General features: G+C 39.5%; 4 protein-coding genes across 7 annotated transcripts in view; all 4 read right to left on the bottom strand.

The window, feature by feature from the left end:
- The window catches only part of LOC103953755 (superoxide dismutase [Mn], mitochondrial-like), a 70,989-nt gene that overhangs the window by 8,892 nt on the left and 45,851 nt on the right, over positions 1–16,246 (bottom strand). The gene's annotated exons all lie outside the window — the stretch shown is intronic.
- LOC125480190 (glucan endo-1,3-beta-glucosidase-like) lies at positions 4,714–5,945 on the bottom strand. Its single transcript, XM_048590759.1, has one exon. It carries the CDS (start codon positions 5,943–5,945, stop codon positions 4,818–4,820), a length of 1,128 nt encoding a protein of 375 aa, XP_048446716.1. The 3' UTR covers positions 4,714–4,817.
- LOC125480224 lies at positions 6,382–8,031 on the bottom strand. The gene is made up of 4 exons (XM_048590822.1): positions 7,753–8,031; positions 7,532–7,572; positions 7,140–7,203; positions 6,382–6,751 (listed from the first exon to the last, which is right to left on the bottom strand). The coding sequence occupies exons 1-4, from the start codon at positions 8,006–8,008 to the stop codon at positions 6,582–6,584; spliced, it is 531 nt and encodes a 176-aa protein (XP_048446779.1). The 5' UTR covers positions 8,009–8,031; the 3' UTR covers positions 6,382–6,581.
- On the bottom strand, positions 8,564–14,277 carry LOC125468164 (potassium transporter 2-like). Of its 4 annotated transcripts, none has more exons than XM_048590811.1 (10): positions 13,989–14,277; positions 12,249–12,350; positions 11,838–12,072; positions 11,516–11,761; positions 11,379–11,432; positions 10,965–11,225; positions 10,627–10,679; positions 10,416–10,533; positions 9,951–10,205; positions 8,564–9,801 (listed from the first exon to the last, which is right to left on the bottom strand). In XM_048590811.1, exons 2-10 carry the CDS (start codon positions 12,285–12,287, stop codon positions 8,579–8,581), a joined length of 2,484 nt encoding a protein of 827 aa, XP_048446768.1. In that variant the 5' UTR covers positions 12,288–12,350; positions 13,989–14,277; the 3' UTR covers positions 8,564–8,578. The 4 variants fall into 4 exon arrangements, with proteins under 4 accessions (XP_048446768.1, XP_048446770.1, XP_048446767.1 ...); XM_048590813.1 differs by lacking the exon at positions 13,989–14,277 and adding an exon at positions 13,339–13,393; XM_048590810.1 differs by lacking the exon at positions 13,989–14,277 and adding an exon at positions 12,512–13,248.

Genomic DNA, 16,246 nt, shown 5'->3' with positions numbered 1-16,246 from the left:
AATTCAGCCACATGGCATATATGTGGCAACCACGTCAGCACTTAACGGATCAATGGATGGAAAATGTAATGGAGGTATTATTTTGAAATAAAATAGTACTTAAGGTATGAAAGTGAAATGTTTTGAAGATGTTGTAAAGAATTGAAATAGGCCCCAAACAAGTATGAAAATGTAATTTACCCCACTTTCATTATACAATTTATTAAAATTCACATTCTAGCATGATCGATCTGGGAGCATTTACGGGATAAAGCTTAATGGGATAAGGGTGGTTGTTGTATCAAATTGTGTAAAATTAAACTCGTAAATATTACGTGGATAGTTTTTTGAGTTAGCTCTATGGCTGCCCCATGGCCCTATGGCCCTATGGTCGGTCTGGTTGGAGGTAGCCTTCAAACCATCATTCTAGGTCATTTGGTCATAATATCAAACCCAACTTGCATTGTACAATTTATTAAAATTCACTTTCAAAGCATGTATGATTACAACATTCGATCATGCATCCCTCACTTGAACTCATGACTAAAGCTAAGTCACTTACAACCATCAATCTAGGTCAATTGGTCATGATATCAACCCCCACTTCCATTATACTTTAAAATTCACTTTCTAAGCATGATCGATCTCGGAGCATTTATGGGACAAGGCTTAGTGGGGTTGGTGGTTGTATCAAATTGTGTAAAATTAAACCCGTAAATGTTTAGGTGGATAGTTTTTGTTGATACATATACATTGAAGTCTGATAAAACGGGATGTTTCTAATAGCATGTACTAATACCCTTATAACACAATCATCAAACGCCCCAGGATTCTATTACTTCGTATATGATATGTAGAGCAAAAAATAATCAAGAAGCGACACGTGGATTTTTGGGTTAAAAGGACAAAATTACCTTCGAGGCACACTGGAATTCCTACGTGTGGACAATGGACAATCATCTCTCAATCAAGCCAAAAGTGCCCAAATAGGTATTTATTTATAACATATTTCATCCATCCCTCATCATATCTTCTCCACAAGAGAACCCCCCTAAATCATTCATTTTTTATTATATTAATTAGCTAATTAATTGATTAATTATTCAATTAATTTGCTAATTAAACACAACTCATTAACTTCACCCACAAAACCATCCAAGTGGCCGGTTCATCTCCTCCCAAGGTGGCCGGCCACACCCTTATATAAACACCCTCATTCTCTCCAAAACTCAATTCCAATTCTTTTGCAAAATTCTCTAAATTCTCCAAACATTTTTCCCTCAAAATTCTAACCTTGACATCGGAAGTTCTTTGGCCAAACTAGCCCCCCCTCCCAAATTCATCGTGGGCACGTGAGGCTCTTGGCCTTGACCTAAAGTGTTATTCGTTTTGAAGGTGCAATTTTGTCCGAGAACAAGGAGGAAATTTGCATCCACATGGTAGACAATAAAATTGCGTTACAAATGCGTACAAAATTAAACATATTCTCTTGGCACCGAGGAATGGTAACAGCATTCCATTATGCATCCCTCACTTGAACTAATTGTCAAGGGCAGACCGCATAGCTGTTCGAATTGGAGACAGAAGGGTGAAGAATTTTTGCAGTAAATTGTTATTGCTCTCCAACATCTCTATGTGCTGCTATTAGTATTTTTTTTTCTTTTCATTTTTTTGGAGAAAAGCTACCATTAGGTGTGTTAACGCTTGTATCTAGCAGATTTAACTTCGTTCATCCAATTTTGGACATCTACAAATTAGGTTTGAAGAAAGTTAGTGTTATTCCTCATATGATCAGAAAACCTAAAAGAGGTATTCAGTAAAACAAACAGAAAAGGGTCCACTCCAGAATTTGAAGAGTCTGAAATTTGATGTAAATTGGCAAAGCATGTTAACATTAATGACACAATATTTTCTTACAAAAACATCTGCACCTGTGGCCGGTAACAACAAATCTCAGTAGTTAATATTACATTTACTTGAGTCTCTCTCTTCGTAACCTCTCGAGTTCCTTGACCATCTGCCAGTGTTCTAATGATAGGGAGGTTTCGCCAAAACTCATAGACATCAATCGACCCATTGTCAGCAATCTGCAAGCACAAGCAACAGAATAATGGCTTACTAACGAATCTCAAAAGAAGAAAGAACATTTCGCAAATCTTTCAGTCTCTAACTTGCTGAAATCTTGGGTTCCCAGTGTCCTATCTTCCTGCCTTGCCGCAACCAAGTCATTTTCTATCACCTGTAAGGTTTCAGGCAAAGACATAAGCTAGAGGCGGATCCATCATTTTATCGTTACATGGAGAACGACACTTCTGAACTAAATTAGTAATCCAAAGTTCCCAAATTATCTTATCTTATTTTCTATTGTTAAGAGATAATATTATGGTTTTTAATCATAATAATTATCTTTTAATAAATTATTTCAATTTTCTTGTACAAAATAAGTGGGATGCAAATCACAACCTTAACGTAGAAGCAAGCAAAACAGTCCAAGTTAATTTGGATTTGGTAGCAGTGTACTGTGTGAATTAGAACAGCTCGGCTTGGACTCTTCACGTGGCATAGCATGGATTTGCAAGTTTTGGATAATGGTGAATAGAAAACCTAAGTAGGTTAGGTTGATTGACAAGTAGTCAGAAATGAATTTTAAATGGTTTGAAATTCATTAAATGGGATCAGGATGTATGGATGAGTGATAGAATTATGACAAGAAAAGAAAGCCTAGCTAGGCTAGGTTTTTAATTACGATGGGATAAGTCAAGGTGGGTTTTATTATCTTTGAAGAATCAACCATCTGAAGATAGGCTTTGGCACCTATGTCGCAGATCAGTTATTTTTACGAATTTGAGTTTCAGTCGGTTTCTACTTATTATCCAGACCGTGCCAAACAGAAAATATGTTCCTATAAATACAGATGACGTGCAGCAGAAGAGGGATCTCCAATTCAACACAGAACTGTCCTGCGCAAAACCTCTCAAACATCTTGAGATTTTTTATTTTCTTTTTCTCGCCGACACATCTTCAGTTTGGATAAACAGCACTATGAAGGCAATCGGCGAACACCTTCAGTTTGGATAAACAGCACTGTAGCCATAGAATCAGCCGACCGAGGAGCACCTTCAGTTTGGATAAACAGCACTGCGTCGAGGTCAACTGGTTACCTATCCAAGTCTCGGTCGAGAAGGGTTTTCGAATGCTTATTGGCAGAGGTCATCTTATTAGCCTTCTCGGCGAAGTAAGGTGTTACGAGTTACAACATTCGGCCTACTGGACGCCGAGTGCTTTTATGATTGGGTACTCACAAGTGAGTTTCAGAGTTCGGCATTCTGACGGCAGAACCACATTCACCATCAAGACATACATCATCTTTGAATACTTGTGTCTGTATAGTCTGGTGTCAATTCGACGTGCTTATACTCTTACGAATATAATCACTGTGACCGAATCTGACGCTGACAATTTGTGAACTTCGCAGAACTAACAACCTTGTCTTCAGGCTTGAGAATCCAAAGGCTGAGATTTGTTTCTTCCTCGGCCGCAGTCGCAAGATAAAGAAGTCAGCAACGCGTTTAACGCAACATCAACAAATTTTACTCCTCGGCCGAGCTCGGCTGACGAGTTGGCACGCCCCGCATTCAACTGAAAGACGTAGTTAACTTATTAGTTACTCGGTCTACGCGCTACGTAGGCTTTGTAATTTTTAGGGTCAACATCTATAGAAATAAATTCAATTGTTAATTGGCATCGCACACAGAATAATATTATATAAGCCCAGCTGAGAACATGAGATTAATGGGAAAAGGGGAAAAATACACAATTAGGGTTTCAAGGAGAACAAAATGAGAAAATCAAAAGGGCATATTAGCAATTGAAAGTGGGTATTAGGTTTTGGACCTGAGAGAGGCCGCCATCGTCGTAGAGAAAGCTGCGGAAGAGATCGACGGCGCCCCAGTCCTTGCCGCTGAAGAAGGCCGGGTCGGATCCCGACGCAATCGCCTTCTCGAAAGTGGGTCGAATCGCTCCGAGAGGGTTCGCCAGACAGTCGTTCGCTACTCCCACCATATCTGATTCTCTCTCTCTCTCTCTCTCTCTCTCTCTCCTTTCAGTTCACTCACTCTCACAGTGTCTCTCTCTGTCGATGTGCCGTTTGGGATTAGGTTTCCCGAGCTTTTAAGTGAGGTCGTTGGGTTTTTCCCGCTAAGAAGTGCTTGTTCCCGCCATTTTGGTCCTAGGTTACTGGCTCTATCTTCTTACTTACAAAGAGTATAATTTAATGAGTTTCGGATCGTCGGATGTCGCAGACGACTTTTGGATCGTTTGATGCCGGGAAAGCTAAGTTGTGTTTTGCTTTTGCTTGCTTACCTTGGGTGAGTTAAGCAAATTTTTATTTTTTAGATTTTAATATAATAAGTATGATAGAAGGATTCGAACTTAGGTTAGAGTCTGTGTATTATTTTAGTAAACTTAGTTACGCCAAGATTAAATTAAATTTTATTGGCTAATTATTTCATGACGATAGAATCCGTTTCTATTGCAATTTTATTGTTGAAATCGTTGAACTTAATTGGGTGTATAGAGATAGCATGTTGTTTAGTCATTTTAGCTACGCCTCTAATCTTCGATTACGATTAATTTTGCTGGTTAATTAGCATATGATAATAAACTCGGGTTTTTGTTGTGAGTTCTTTGTTTGATTAATTTGGTGCTTGGTAGTTCTGAAAAGCCTTCATTCGTTCCATCATCAGTTCATAAACGTAGAAGAGAATCAAATTGGACAAACACATAAATTTAAAAAATTTTAAAAAAAATCTAAGAATGTTACATTATTTGCAGACGAATTACATTCTAATTAAGAAAAAAGAAATTAAACAAAGACACAATATAACTGCACTTTGAGCTAGTAGTGCACTCGCATTACTTTCCGTTACCGGCTCCATCCTTTGTCCTTCAAAATTGATAGGATAAACGGGTCTCTTGTTCGGATAAAACAGACCCCATTGTCGCTCCACTGCTTCACCAGGTTTCATGTTCTCGTTAAACATGGCGAACAAGTAAGTCTCGACGGACTTTCCCGGCCGCCTTGGAGTGCCATGCGACGACAGCACGTGCCTTACTAGGTTAGAGTTGTACTTTTGCGCAATGCTTGGTGTTGTCACGTTCCCATTCCCGCCGGACGGCCAGCCTGTCTCGGACACCACCACTCGGACTTGGGGTGCGCCTGCTTTCTCCAACGATGCATAAACCGCATCCACCATGGCTTCAAACAGGTTGTAATAACTCAGACCATCATCTATCACAACAGCGCTTTCGGAAGCGAACAATGCATAGGTTAGGGAAACGTCGCTAGCTTTTTCCACGTAGGTAAAGTAAGGGTACACATTGACTAGCAATGGTGCACCAATGCTATTCAAGTATCGTGCGATCGGAACCATGTACGCTGCGGTGTCTTGAGAAAATGTTGCGGCCGAGGGAGGGTAAGACTCACCCAGTACCGACATTGCAACTGCGGTCGAGACCTTTATTTGCTCAATAGAGTTAAGAACCCCGGAGCTCAATGCATTGTGCAATTTTTGCATTGCTGGGAGGACGTATCTTGCAACCTCTCCTGGGATGACCTCGTTCCCAACGGCTATGTATCGGAAATTGACTTGCGGCCAATAAGGACGAATGTAAGCTGCTACCCAGTCTTCAGCAGCGGATTCAGTGCTTGCAAGTTGTTGAAGTTCATCATTACGAACTCCAACTAGGACGTTAATGCCAGAACCACGAAGGGCCTTGAGTGCTTCGTGGTTTGGTTCGTAAATTCTCGTTAGACCAATTTGATTCAATTTGTACATGTTGATTACTTCTGTTGGTGGTGGTAAGTCGTTGCCTAGCATTCCATAGCATACTCCAATCGGAGAACCGAGTGCTGTCGAAAGCATGACGAAGAAGGCGAGAAAAAGAAATAGAAGATCACCGGCCATTGCCGAGATCGATTCAATAACACAGGTTTAGACAAGTTCTAACGCGAGCTGAATTGGTAGTGTGACTAATTTGCAAATTATATAACTCTAAACCATGGATTATATAGTTATCATACCCCAATTCAACCAGGAAAAAAAAAAACACGATTTCCTGATGAACAAAGGAAATCGAAACTCGAACTGCATTGTCAGAAAAGGAAAGTTAAACTAACAAAAACTGGTATGTTTCTTAGAAAAACCTAAATTAAACGAGGAGTTCAACTCAGACTAGGAAAACCTAAATTAATAAAGACGAAACGGGAATTAATACTTGCACTCAAACAGCTGCATTGCTCTCTAATGTAAAAAGTTGAGCGCAAAAAAAGTGCAGGATGACGTTCTTAGAGTGCCAATTCACACTCTCAATCTTCGAACATAATTTTAAGGCCCTAAAAGATCTAATTTTCCAAACTTCACGTCGGAAGCCTTGAGTTCCGGAAACGGAGAATGTGTCTGTCCGGTTAAAATTTGTTGCCTGAATTGGCACGCAAGCAATCGGCGACGTTAAATCCGATAATTGATGTATAATGTACGTATTTCTGTTTAGGCTCTCCGGGACATCTGATAAACATAGCAAAGCAAACTGATGAGCCTTCATCATCCAGAGAAAAGTCCGGTAAAGAAATTGCCGGATTTTGATTTCTCCAAACAGGCCACATGAACGTATCTTCCAAGCTTGTCCACTTGCCTGGCCTCGCCACCCGTATCTTTCTTGCAAACCTTGCACGTTTTGTCCACCCACCCCTCCTCCACATATTGCCCATCCACTAATTTCAAGTAAAAAACAATTATCCAAATTAGCAAAATTATTTCAGCAAATATTTTTTAAAGAAAATACACACAAACGCGACCAGTTACAAAATAAAACTTAAATGCATTAAACGAATAGTTTTTTATTGTGTGTTTAGTGTGGGTCTAGTAATCTCTTGCATGATCCATTAATTTGACATGAAATGACATGAAAATAAGGGGTATAATAAGACACGATCCGTTAAGATAACGAATATGACATAAAAACAATATGAACGTATTAAACACGATCCGTTTACCGGACTTAGTGTCTTTCCAGTTCTCGTTTGTAAGCATTTTTTGTGCATATTGTCCTAAATTTCTTTGTAGAATATATGATTATTTGAAATTGCTGAAGCTACATACCCTCAACATAGTCTTTGAAGAAATCCTTGTACGTCCCTCCAATTTTCCTTCTCAGAGCCCCATACTGCATGAAAATAATGAAACTCTATTAGCAAATTTGTACAAGCATTCTAGTTTAATTCATTTTTATTTATTTTTGTTAATTGATCCCTCTTAAAATTAAGGCGTGATTCGGATTTGTTAGCTGGTTTTAAAATTGATTATGAGCTCCTTAATCTTGTTGAATGTGCTAATTTGCCATTTAAGTGAGAAAAACTTACGTAAAATGCGGTATATAGGACGGTGTGGGTAAATTTACACGTTATAAAAGATTAGAGGGCTCAGAACCAAATTGAAAGTTGAGAAGGCAAATTGAAGAAGGTGATGAGAATTTAATGAGTTAGTGATTATACCTGTTGTCTGGACATTCTCTCTCCAGATTTAGTGGCATCCCAAGGAGAAATTTTTTATTGTGACAGGAAATACAGATGGTACATCACGTGTTTTTATGTAAGTGGTGAGAAATTTTATTTGTTAAGTCATTAACTTTTTAACACATATATCACACCATTTGTATAGTGACACGTAGTGTATCACCTGGTGTGCCGTTCACATTTAAAAATCTCTCCATCCCTAACTTCTTCAATAAGCACAGCATCTTCTGTAGACCTGGTCTGAGAAAAATCAAGTGCTTCTGTCACACTGCTGAAGGACTGTTTGGTTTTCTTCTTCCTTCTCCCCCGTTTCTGTTTTGGCCAGCACTCTAAGCTGAGAGGACGAGCTCCTGCTGATAAATCCACTGTTTGGTAATCTCTCTGCAGCTCCCAAAAATTTGAAGGGAAGTTGCCATGGGGATAGCTCAGAGCAAGTGTTCTAATTAGGATTCCCATGTATGGATTAATTGCTTCTTCTCTGTTTGGTTGGAGGGTTTTTATGAACGAATGCCACTTTTTGCCAGTTTGGGGGACTAAGTAGTGGCCACTACTCGGAACTCATAAGACCAGGTGGTTTGTATAATACTACGTGGCCATTTGTCATAGCAGTCGTTTGGTGTTTTGTTTCCATGTCATTCGATCCAAACATGAAGTATCTGATAGAATCTTAAACTAATGGCCAATGAAAAACCAAGGTTTTGCTTTAACGAAAGTCTCACTTTCCTCCCTGAACTTAAAACGGTGTGACTTTACCTTTGGTGTTTTCATTTCATGTTCTAGGTATCTTATTTTATGAAGTAAAACGTGTAACTCGTTAACTTGGCTTATGAGGAATGAGGTGGCGTAAGGGCACTCATTTTTTTGGTCAGTTGAACATTATCGAAGTTAACGATTTTTTCTGAACAACTTGACATAGGAGGTAACATAGGTTTCCGAGAGGAACTGTAAGAGGCACAGTCATACAGTTGTAAGTTCAGGAGAACAACGAGATTTTCGTCAAAGGACGGGGCATAAAAGCAAATAAGCCTAACATGCTTCTAATAAAAACACTTCTAACAAGTCAAGCCTCATATCCACCCAAGAAAAAAGAAGTAACTTATACAATTTTCTGGTAGTAAATTTCGTCAATGAGACTGACATGATAAAAACCATATAAACCATGCCAACCTCGAGAAGAGACACGGGAGGGACCTTCAGCGCCACGTCTGGCCCCCTGCAATTCCTCCTCAGGCAGTTATAACCGAAGTTAATGGCGAATCTCTTCATAAAGGACGATCCTTGCTTGGCTTTAACGTGTGAGTGCCCAAGTATAAATGCAGTCCCAGCCTGTTGAGCTGCGTAGAGATCCTCAAGCTCTTCGCACATCTGCATTGTATTCTCAGGCCGGGTGTCAGGCTTAGACTCCTCGTCGATAACAAACCTCACTCTTCTTTCAACCGGTTCCATCTCAATAACTTCTGCTATACTTTCTATAGTTGGGAAACCAGCAGATACACTTGCCGGTTGAGTCTCCTCAATCTCATAAGCTGGTGCACCAGAAAATGCTACTGTTCCGATGACAGCTAGTCTACACTCGCTCGTGTCAGTAGACCTTGATGCATCATCCTCGGTGCATGAGCTGGTTCTCTGTGTTTGACACCAATCATATCGGATGAAATCAACCAGCCTTTCAACTAGTTCTGTTTCAAAGGAGTCAACATCTTGATGAACATCACGGTATCCATAACGAACAATGCACCTGTAGGACCGATGAGCTGCAGGACCAACGCGACCCACCAAGTATCGCTCATCAGGCGGCACATAAGGGACTGGGACTGATTTTACACACACAAAAACTAGGACGCGGTGGAAAGCAGGGAGGTTGGTTACAAAGCGGGAGAAGTTAGCAGGAATGCCGGAGGTGAGATCTGTGAACACTAAGCCAATGCCAGGGACCCGAGCGGTTCCCAAGCTTGGACCCAAAGCTAGAAGCCAGTCTAATGAAACCTTGTTGTGGAGGTCATATTCGTATTTCTTGATGGTTCCATAGTGCCATACAAACATGATAGTCATGAGGAACAGCGCAAGAAGGATGGGAAGCCAGGCACCCTCTCGGAACTTGGTGAGCGAAGCTGAGAAGTAGAGCAATTCAATGGAGCCAAAGAAGATTAGGAAGCAAAGGGCTACAATAGGCGGCTTGTGCCAACAAATGATAATCACCAAGGAAGTGAGGCATGTGGTAACCAACATAACTGTCATCACTGCTAGCCCTGCAATTAAAGATAACAACTGCTTAGTACTTCAAGCAACAAAAGTGATTAATTGACTTCTTCTTGGATGCATTTGTGTTTTGAAGTTTACGCAGGCTTTACGATCAAATATATAGTACGAGCTAGCAAAATATGCAAGGGTAACTTACCAGATGCGTTTCCCAGGTGTTTTGTGTCTCTAAATCCAATGGTCACTGCAATGCAGAGGATCATGAGCATCCAATTGATCTCGGGGATGTATATCTGGCCATGTACCTTGTCAGACGTGTGGATGACCTTGACTCTCGGAAAACAACCTAATGATTGGCTCTGGTTTATGATAGAAAATGTTCCGCTGATGATTGCTTGGCTTCCCACAACAGAAGCAAGAATGGCTAGTACAAGCACCGGCCATCTCACACTTTCTGTCCCAAAAAAAGAAGAGCTGTTACATCTTCCATATAAGTATATATACTAGACAACTACAGTATGATAGATATCCTAAAAGATTACTGCATGAACCCCCTGTAGTACAACGCAAACTAAATCATCCAATTCTCATGCAGCAGCATATCTGATTCTATTTCTACGGGTGCTGGATATATTCCTGCCTTTAAAACAAGAACGACACATACCTGGAACCGAGACATAGAAACTGATTCGGTGACTGGTGTGGTGATGTTGCGATAAGTAAGCAGCCTGCCCCATATATGCCAATATAAGCGCTGGATAAACCAAAAAGGTAAAAGCAACCTGCACAACGAAGGGGGTTGCAGCTTCTGTAATCAGTATGCAAATCAGCGTTCGAAATGCATAGAGAAGATATACTACGAAGGTATGAATTACCTGAATGGCATTATATGAGAAGTGGCCAAGATCAGCAAACATTGCCTCTGAGCCTGCAAGCGTAGTCACACATATCATTAGCATTTATTTGGTTTCTCTCTTTTCGTTTGCATTCATTTGCCATCAAATTATTTCAGGAAACGAATGTCAGTTCTATGAAATTATATCAGTTCACGTTTTCTGGAATTCCATGTTCAATGCTTTCTACCATATGGGATCTGGCATGCACTGGCAAACTTATGCTTTATGCATACGTTTTCCACAACTCATCAATATGCAGGACAAGCAACACGGCAAGATGTATATAGGGGAATATGATAACTATTCTCCAATGTTACCTGTTATGCACAGCAATATTCCACCTAGAGACATCCACCCACTTATCCTTGTCTTCCTCAAGAACTTGAACATGTAATACGGAGACAGAGCTTGATAGACATGCTGGTTCCAGTGAATTATATTATACAAGCCAAGAGCACTGATGCACAGAAGCCATGCCAACACCACTGGTGCAAAAAAGAATCCGATTCGATGGGTGCCATAGTGTTGAAGTGCAAATAGACATAACAATATGAAACAAGTAATTGGAACCACAGCATCTGAAAATTGGCAAGTGAAATTTACGCACATCAGTATAATCAAAGTAAAGTTGACATTTCACCATATACAAACCTTAAGAAAACAAAAACTGATTAATCCTACGCTCCTATTGACTGGAAATGGAAAATTGAGTAGGAGACGAGACTGCTTACACTGGTGATGTTCCTTGGACATGGATAATTCAAGGCCAGACACCGCAGAAAAGACTAAAATAAAGCAGACATGAATTAGTCATCAAACGAGAAGAGATTGCTGCATCTTTTATTCTTCAATACGAAATGCATTCTACCTGAAATGGCTGGAGTGAGCACTCCATCGCCAATTACCATACAAGTTCCAAGAAGAACAAGAATTAGCAAAGCAGTGTGCAAGGTCTTGCACTTCTCAAGTACGAATTTTACCCTCGAACTTTTTTCCTTCTCCGGTGGGTGCTCCAATTTATAAGTAGAAAGTGCCTCATCAGCAAGCTGCCGGTTGGGCAGAAGGCTTACTTTCGCATGCCTACATATCAACGAGTACAGTGCAAATGTACCACCTGCAGAAAATCATGCACCAAATGTTAAAGCCTAAATACAATACTTTTTTCATATAACTACTTGTTTAGTACTTACCCTCTCCATTATCATCAGCTCGAAGGACTATAAAGACATACTTGAACAGCGGGACTAAAGTAAGAGTCCAGAAGACAAAAGAAAGTACACCATAAATCTCTTCATTCGTATCCGAATGTTGAATGTCATCTGCAAATGCACTCTTGTAAACATAGAGAGGGGAAATGCTCAGGTCACCATACACTACTCCAAGGCTCTGGTAGGCCAACAGCATAACATTCTTCCAAGAATCCTTCTGGAAATTCAGTCCAACATACAAATTTCTGAGTGTTCGGGTCGATTCTAGGAACAATCATTCACCAAGTTTCTAAAACATAAATTGCTTTGCTTATATAAACTTATACAATCACAACCAGCAAGAAACATCAAAAGGGTTGATGAACATAAGCACAATGAAGATACAGCACTAACCTTTGAAGTGTCCCAACACTTAATTCTCCCAAGATCCATGGCGCTGCTCAAATTTCAGCATTGAGTGCTAGATTCATCAGTTGGAAGCAGTTATTTGCAGATCTGCATTGAGACAGTACAAGTTTCATTGGTTAACTCAAAGTGCAGATTCTGCAGAATCCAAATATTTAAAATCCACAGCTTTATAGAGTTCAAAGTATGAATAATCACACTTCCAAGAACATATTCACACACTTTCCAGTAAACCCACATGGAATCCATACCTGTACTCACATTCCCACCAAAAGTTTGAAAGCTCAGAGAAAAATCTTTTGCAAATTTGCAGGATAAGAATGAAAACTCAAAAGGGATAAAAACCCAAAAGCCAAAAAATAAAACAGAATTGGTGGTCAGCGCACTAGAAAGTCTAGAATTCTTCAGATACATGTCTCATAGAACTGAGTAAGGGGCCCTCAATCATACTATACGCAGCTTCCTGTCACCTTACCCTTCTCAACCTTCAATGGTTGGTAGGGTTAAAAAATAAAAACTTAGACCTTGTTGTCAACATTCTATGGGAAAAAGATGGAGAAACTTGAATTTAACTATGATGCATGTGACATAAAACTTCGCATTTTTCACAAGAAAAACATATGGAAATTGGAGAAATCAGCAAATGGCCAAAGAAAAAGTTGAGTAATGGAAACAAGGGCATAGCCACGTGAATCAGTAAGAAGAGTTCCATATACCCAAAAGAAAAGAAAATTCAGGGTCAGGCAACTGGTGCCCACGCAAATAAAGCTGATTTCAAGGACCATTTATCTCAGATTCACAGCCACTATCTTATCACCTCTCTCTCTCTCTCTTCTCTCTCTCTCTCTACCCACAACCCTTGATAAATTATTTCATTTATGAGTGTTCTGATTGTTCCATATTCCCACCTAACTGCTAAAACCCTTCATTTTCTTTTGCTTGTAAACCATGATATTGAAAGCTTGTGTATTTACAAGTTTTTTTACCAACACTGAAGGTAAACCGTCACTATCTCAATAAATAAACAAAGGGGTTTGCAGCTAACTGAAGAAATCAGCAAACAAGACCAAGAGCATACCAAAAATTAACTTCCAGAAACTTGTAAGATTACCCAAATGCCAGAGAAAGAAAAAAATTTGCAAAACAAGGACTATATAATCTAAATTATAGAGGCAATTGGCAAACCCATGTGAAATTAAGGACTTCTGAACATGCTAATGCTAGCTCAAAGGAGCTAACTTTTTCCCAACCCTTAAAGACAAACAACATGAGGGGATGAAAGGCTCAGACTTTTCAGATTCCATCACACCCAGTAGGATTGGCCTCTGTGGGCTCTTTCTTTCTGACCCACCCACCTTGTCCTTTCTTCATTTTAGCTAAACAACTTTTTGATTGCATCAGCTATCATCAATCTTTGCCGGGATTGAAGATTGTCACTTCCATTTTTGTCCAAATTACAGTTATTTGCTGGAAGATTCTGCCTTTGCAATTCTAAGTTATAACCCACCAATACAATATTAAAATTTGAGCTTGAAATTCAAGGAAATAACTTTAAATCTATCGGTTAAGCAGTTAGTAGGCAATGTGTCTTATCTCCTTTGGCTTAAGTTCGAATTTCCATCTCGTGAATTAGAGTAGTTTAGAATATCGATTCCTGGAAGAAAAAAAAAAAAATGGAACCAATAACAAAGAGAATGAAATATAGCTCGCATTACAAACTAAAATTACCTAAAATTTTCGCACCAGCAAATCAGCATAGATCTCCAGGCATTGAACAGAAAATGAGGCTTCTATATTCTGTTTTTCTTCTTCTTTACACAACCGTATTGGGAGACAGAAAAATCAAACTCAGGAACTCGAACGCAAGTTTGAATGCTCTTGTTAACCAACCGAGCTACAAACCCTTTCGCGTAAACGAGGTTTTTCTACTTGAGAGCACTTGAGCAGAGCCGCACACTTTTTTGCTCAGAGGTGACAACAACCGGCAACTGGGTGTTTTATCAGGCTTTGTCAAAGTAAACTGAAGCAGTAAACAGACGGGTCAAAGATTTGCGTGTTTATTCGGTTCGATAGGGGATGGATTTGATGTGTGTTTTGAGTGGAATGAAAAAGCTTGTGACAGTGAGTCACGGTGGATTCGGGTGCATTGCATGTCAAAGATTCAAAGTGTGTCGACCAACCGACCATAGCGAATGTTTCTCCATATATTATTCACTCATCGGTAAAGTGACAATATTATATGATTTATGAACGTGGGTGAGTTTGGGAGGATATTGATTGATTGTGTTCTTAAAATTGTTATGAGGAAACTAAAGTAAAGGTCGTGTCATACATGAGACTTATACAAATGGGAATGCATGTTTAGTTTATTAATACTAGCAATTGTACGTTATTAAAATTTTGAAAATTAAATTTATAAAAAAAGAAAATATAAAATGATCGTTAAAGATTTTTAGACGACCTTCAAACGATTTTTGATTGTTAAATAGGTCGTTCATATTTTTAGCTATTGTTTCTGGTTAACTATTTCGTCACTAAAAGTATTTTATTTGAGAGAAATCCGTGGAAGAGAGAGAGGAAGCTGAGAGAGGCAACTGATATGGTTACTTGACTGTGAGGGACAAAAAAGTGTTCGATTTAATACAAAGAAATGACCTATTTTGTTACCAAAATAGCATTTTTAGAATATGTACAGAACATGCATACCATATGCACAAGATTTCTTAATCTTGGGGACCAAAATAGAATTTTTCTAAAACATAAAATAACTTAATTGTCCCTGTATATAAATGAGTTATTTTCTCCAACCCAGTCAGCATTTGCACGTTTCTTCGAAAATCATCCCTCAATCTCCAACTCGAAGAACCCTAACCCCCAAACGGTGACCCTTTTCCTCTCCAAGACTTCAATTGTTTCGAAACATGGTTTCCTGGATATATACTGCACTTTGATTATTTTGAGTTTTCCGAGCATTGAACTTTGAAGCTGGTCCTCGGCGGCCAAAACCTACCTCGCCAAATTCGCATTAGTGCTGGAATCCTGTCATATCTCTTTTGTATATCGATCAGTTTAAGCATAAGTTGATTGTTAGCAAGATCAGGCCAGTCTTTTAGTTAGAGGATTCGACGATTCGACCTGCTTTTGTGAGCCTGTAAAAGGTGGTCGGGTGGTGGCTTGTTGCCTAGGAATTAATCGGCTTGAGTGGATTCTTATGACGGTCGATTCATGTAGAATATTTTAGAGTAATTTGTTTGGAGAAGCTGGTTACGAAGGTGGCTAGAGGACTGAATGAGATATCATTTTGCATATAAGGTGACTGCAGTGGTAGTAGGGTTGATTTACGTATAGTTTCTCCACTTTCAATACAATAGCAATGAAATGGGATTGAATCATTAAAATTTATGAGTTACTGTCGTTAGCACAACTCATGTATCACATTAGCACAAATAATTTGGTTTCACAATTCACACCCACCAACAGTTGCGATAGCGTTATAGGCGAGTAGCACAACTCCTAGGGTTTCACAGCCATGATCAAGGGCTATGATAGCGTCACACACGATTGAACTAGCACAAATCTTTAGGTTTCACATCCGTCGCCTATGATTGTGTCTCGTGCAACTGAAGCTAGCACAACACAACTTTCAGCAATTATAATAGCGTTGCATGCGACTACCGCTAACACAACTCTTTATATTTCACACCTTCCAAGGACTATGACGCTGCCACATGCGATGGACACTAGCGCACTCTACCAAAAGCATTATAGCTGACTCAATAATCCACATAGATTATAGAGGGTGGTGGTTAGGGTCCAATTGCATTGCAAATTTGCAGTGCATTCCATCCACCGTTAATATTGTGACACCGCACACCTCCTCATAACTTATAATTCACAGATTCCTTCCTATTTACCTAATAGGCAGATGAGGCCATTGCAAGAGCCCGCAAGGGATGAATCGCGGACAATAGTATCATCTGGAAATT

The sequence above is a fragment of a genome, unplaced genomic scaffold (assembly GCF_019419815.1).
Source record: "Pyrus x bretschneideri cultivar Hongxiangsu unplaced genomic scaffold, Pyrus_bretschneideri_v1 Contig32, whole genome shotgun sequence".
NCBI classification, from domain to species: Eukaryota; Viridiplantae; Streptophyta; class Magnoliopsida; order Rosales; family Rosaceae; genus Pyrus; species Pyrus x bretschneideri.
Note: the sequence above shows the minus strand (reverse complement) of the source record. Positions and strands in the feature narration are given on the sequence as shown.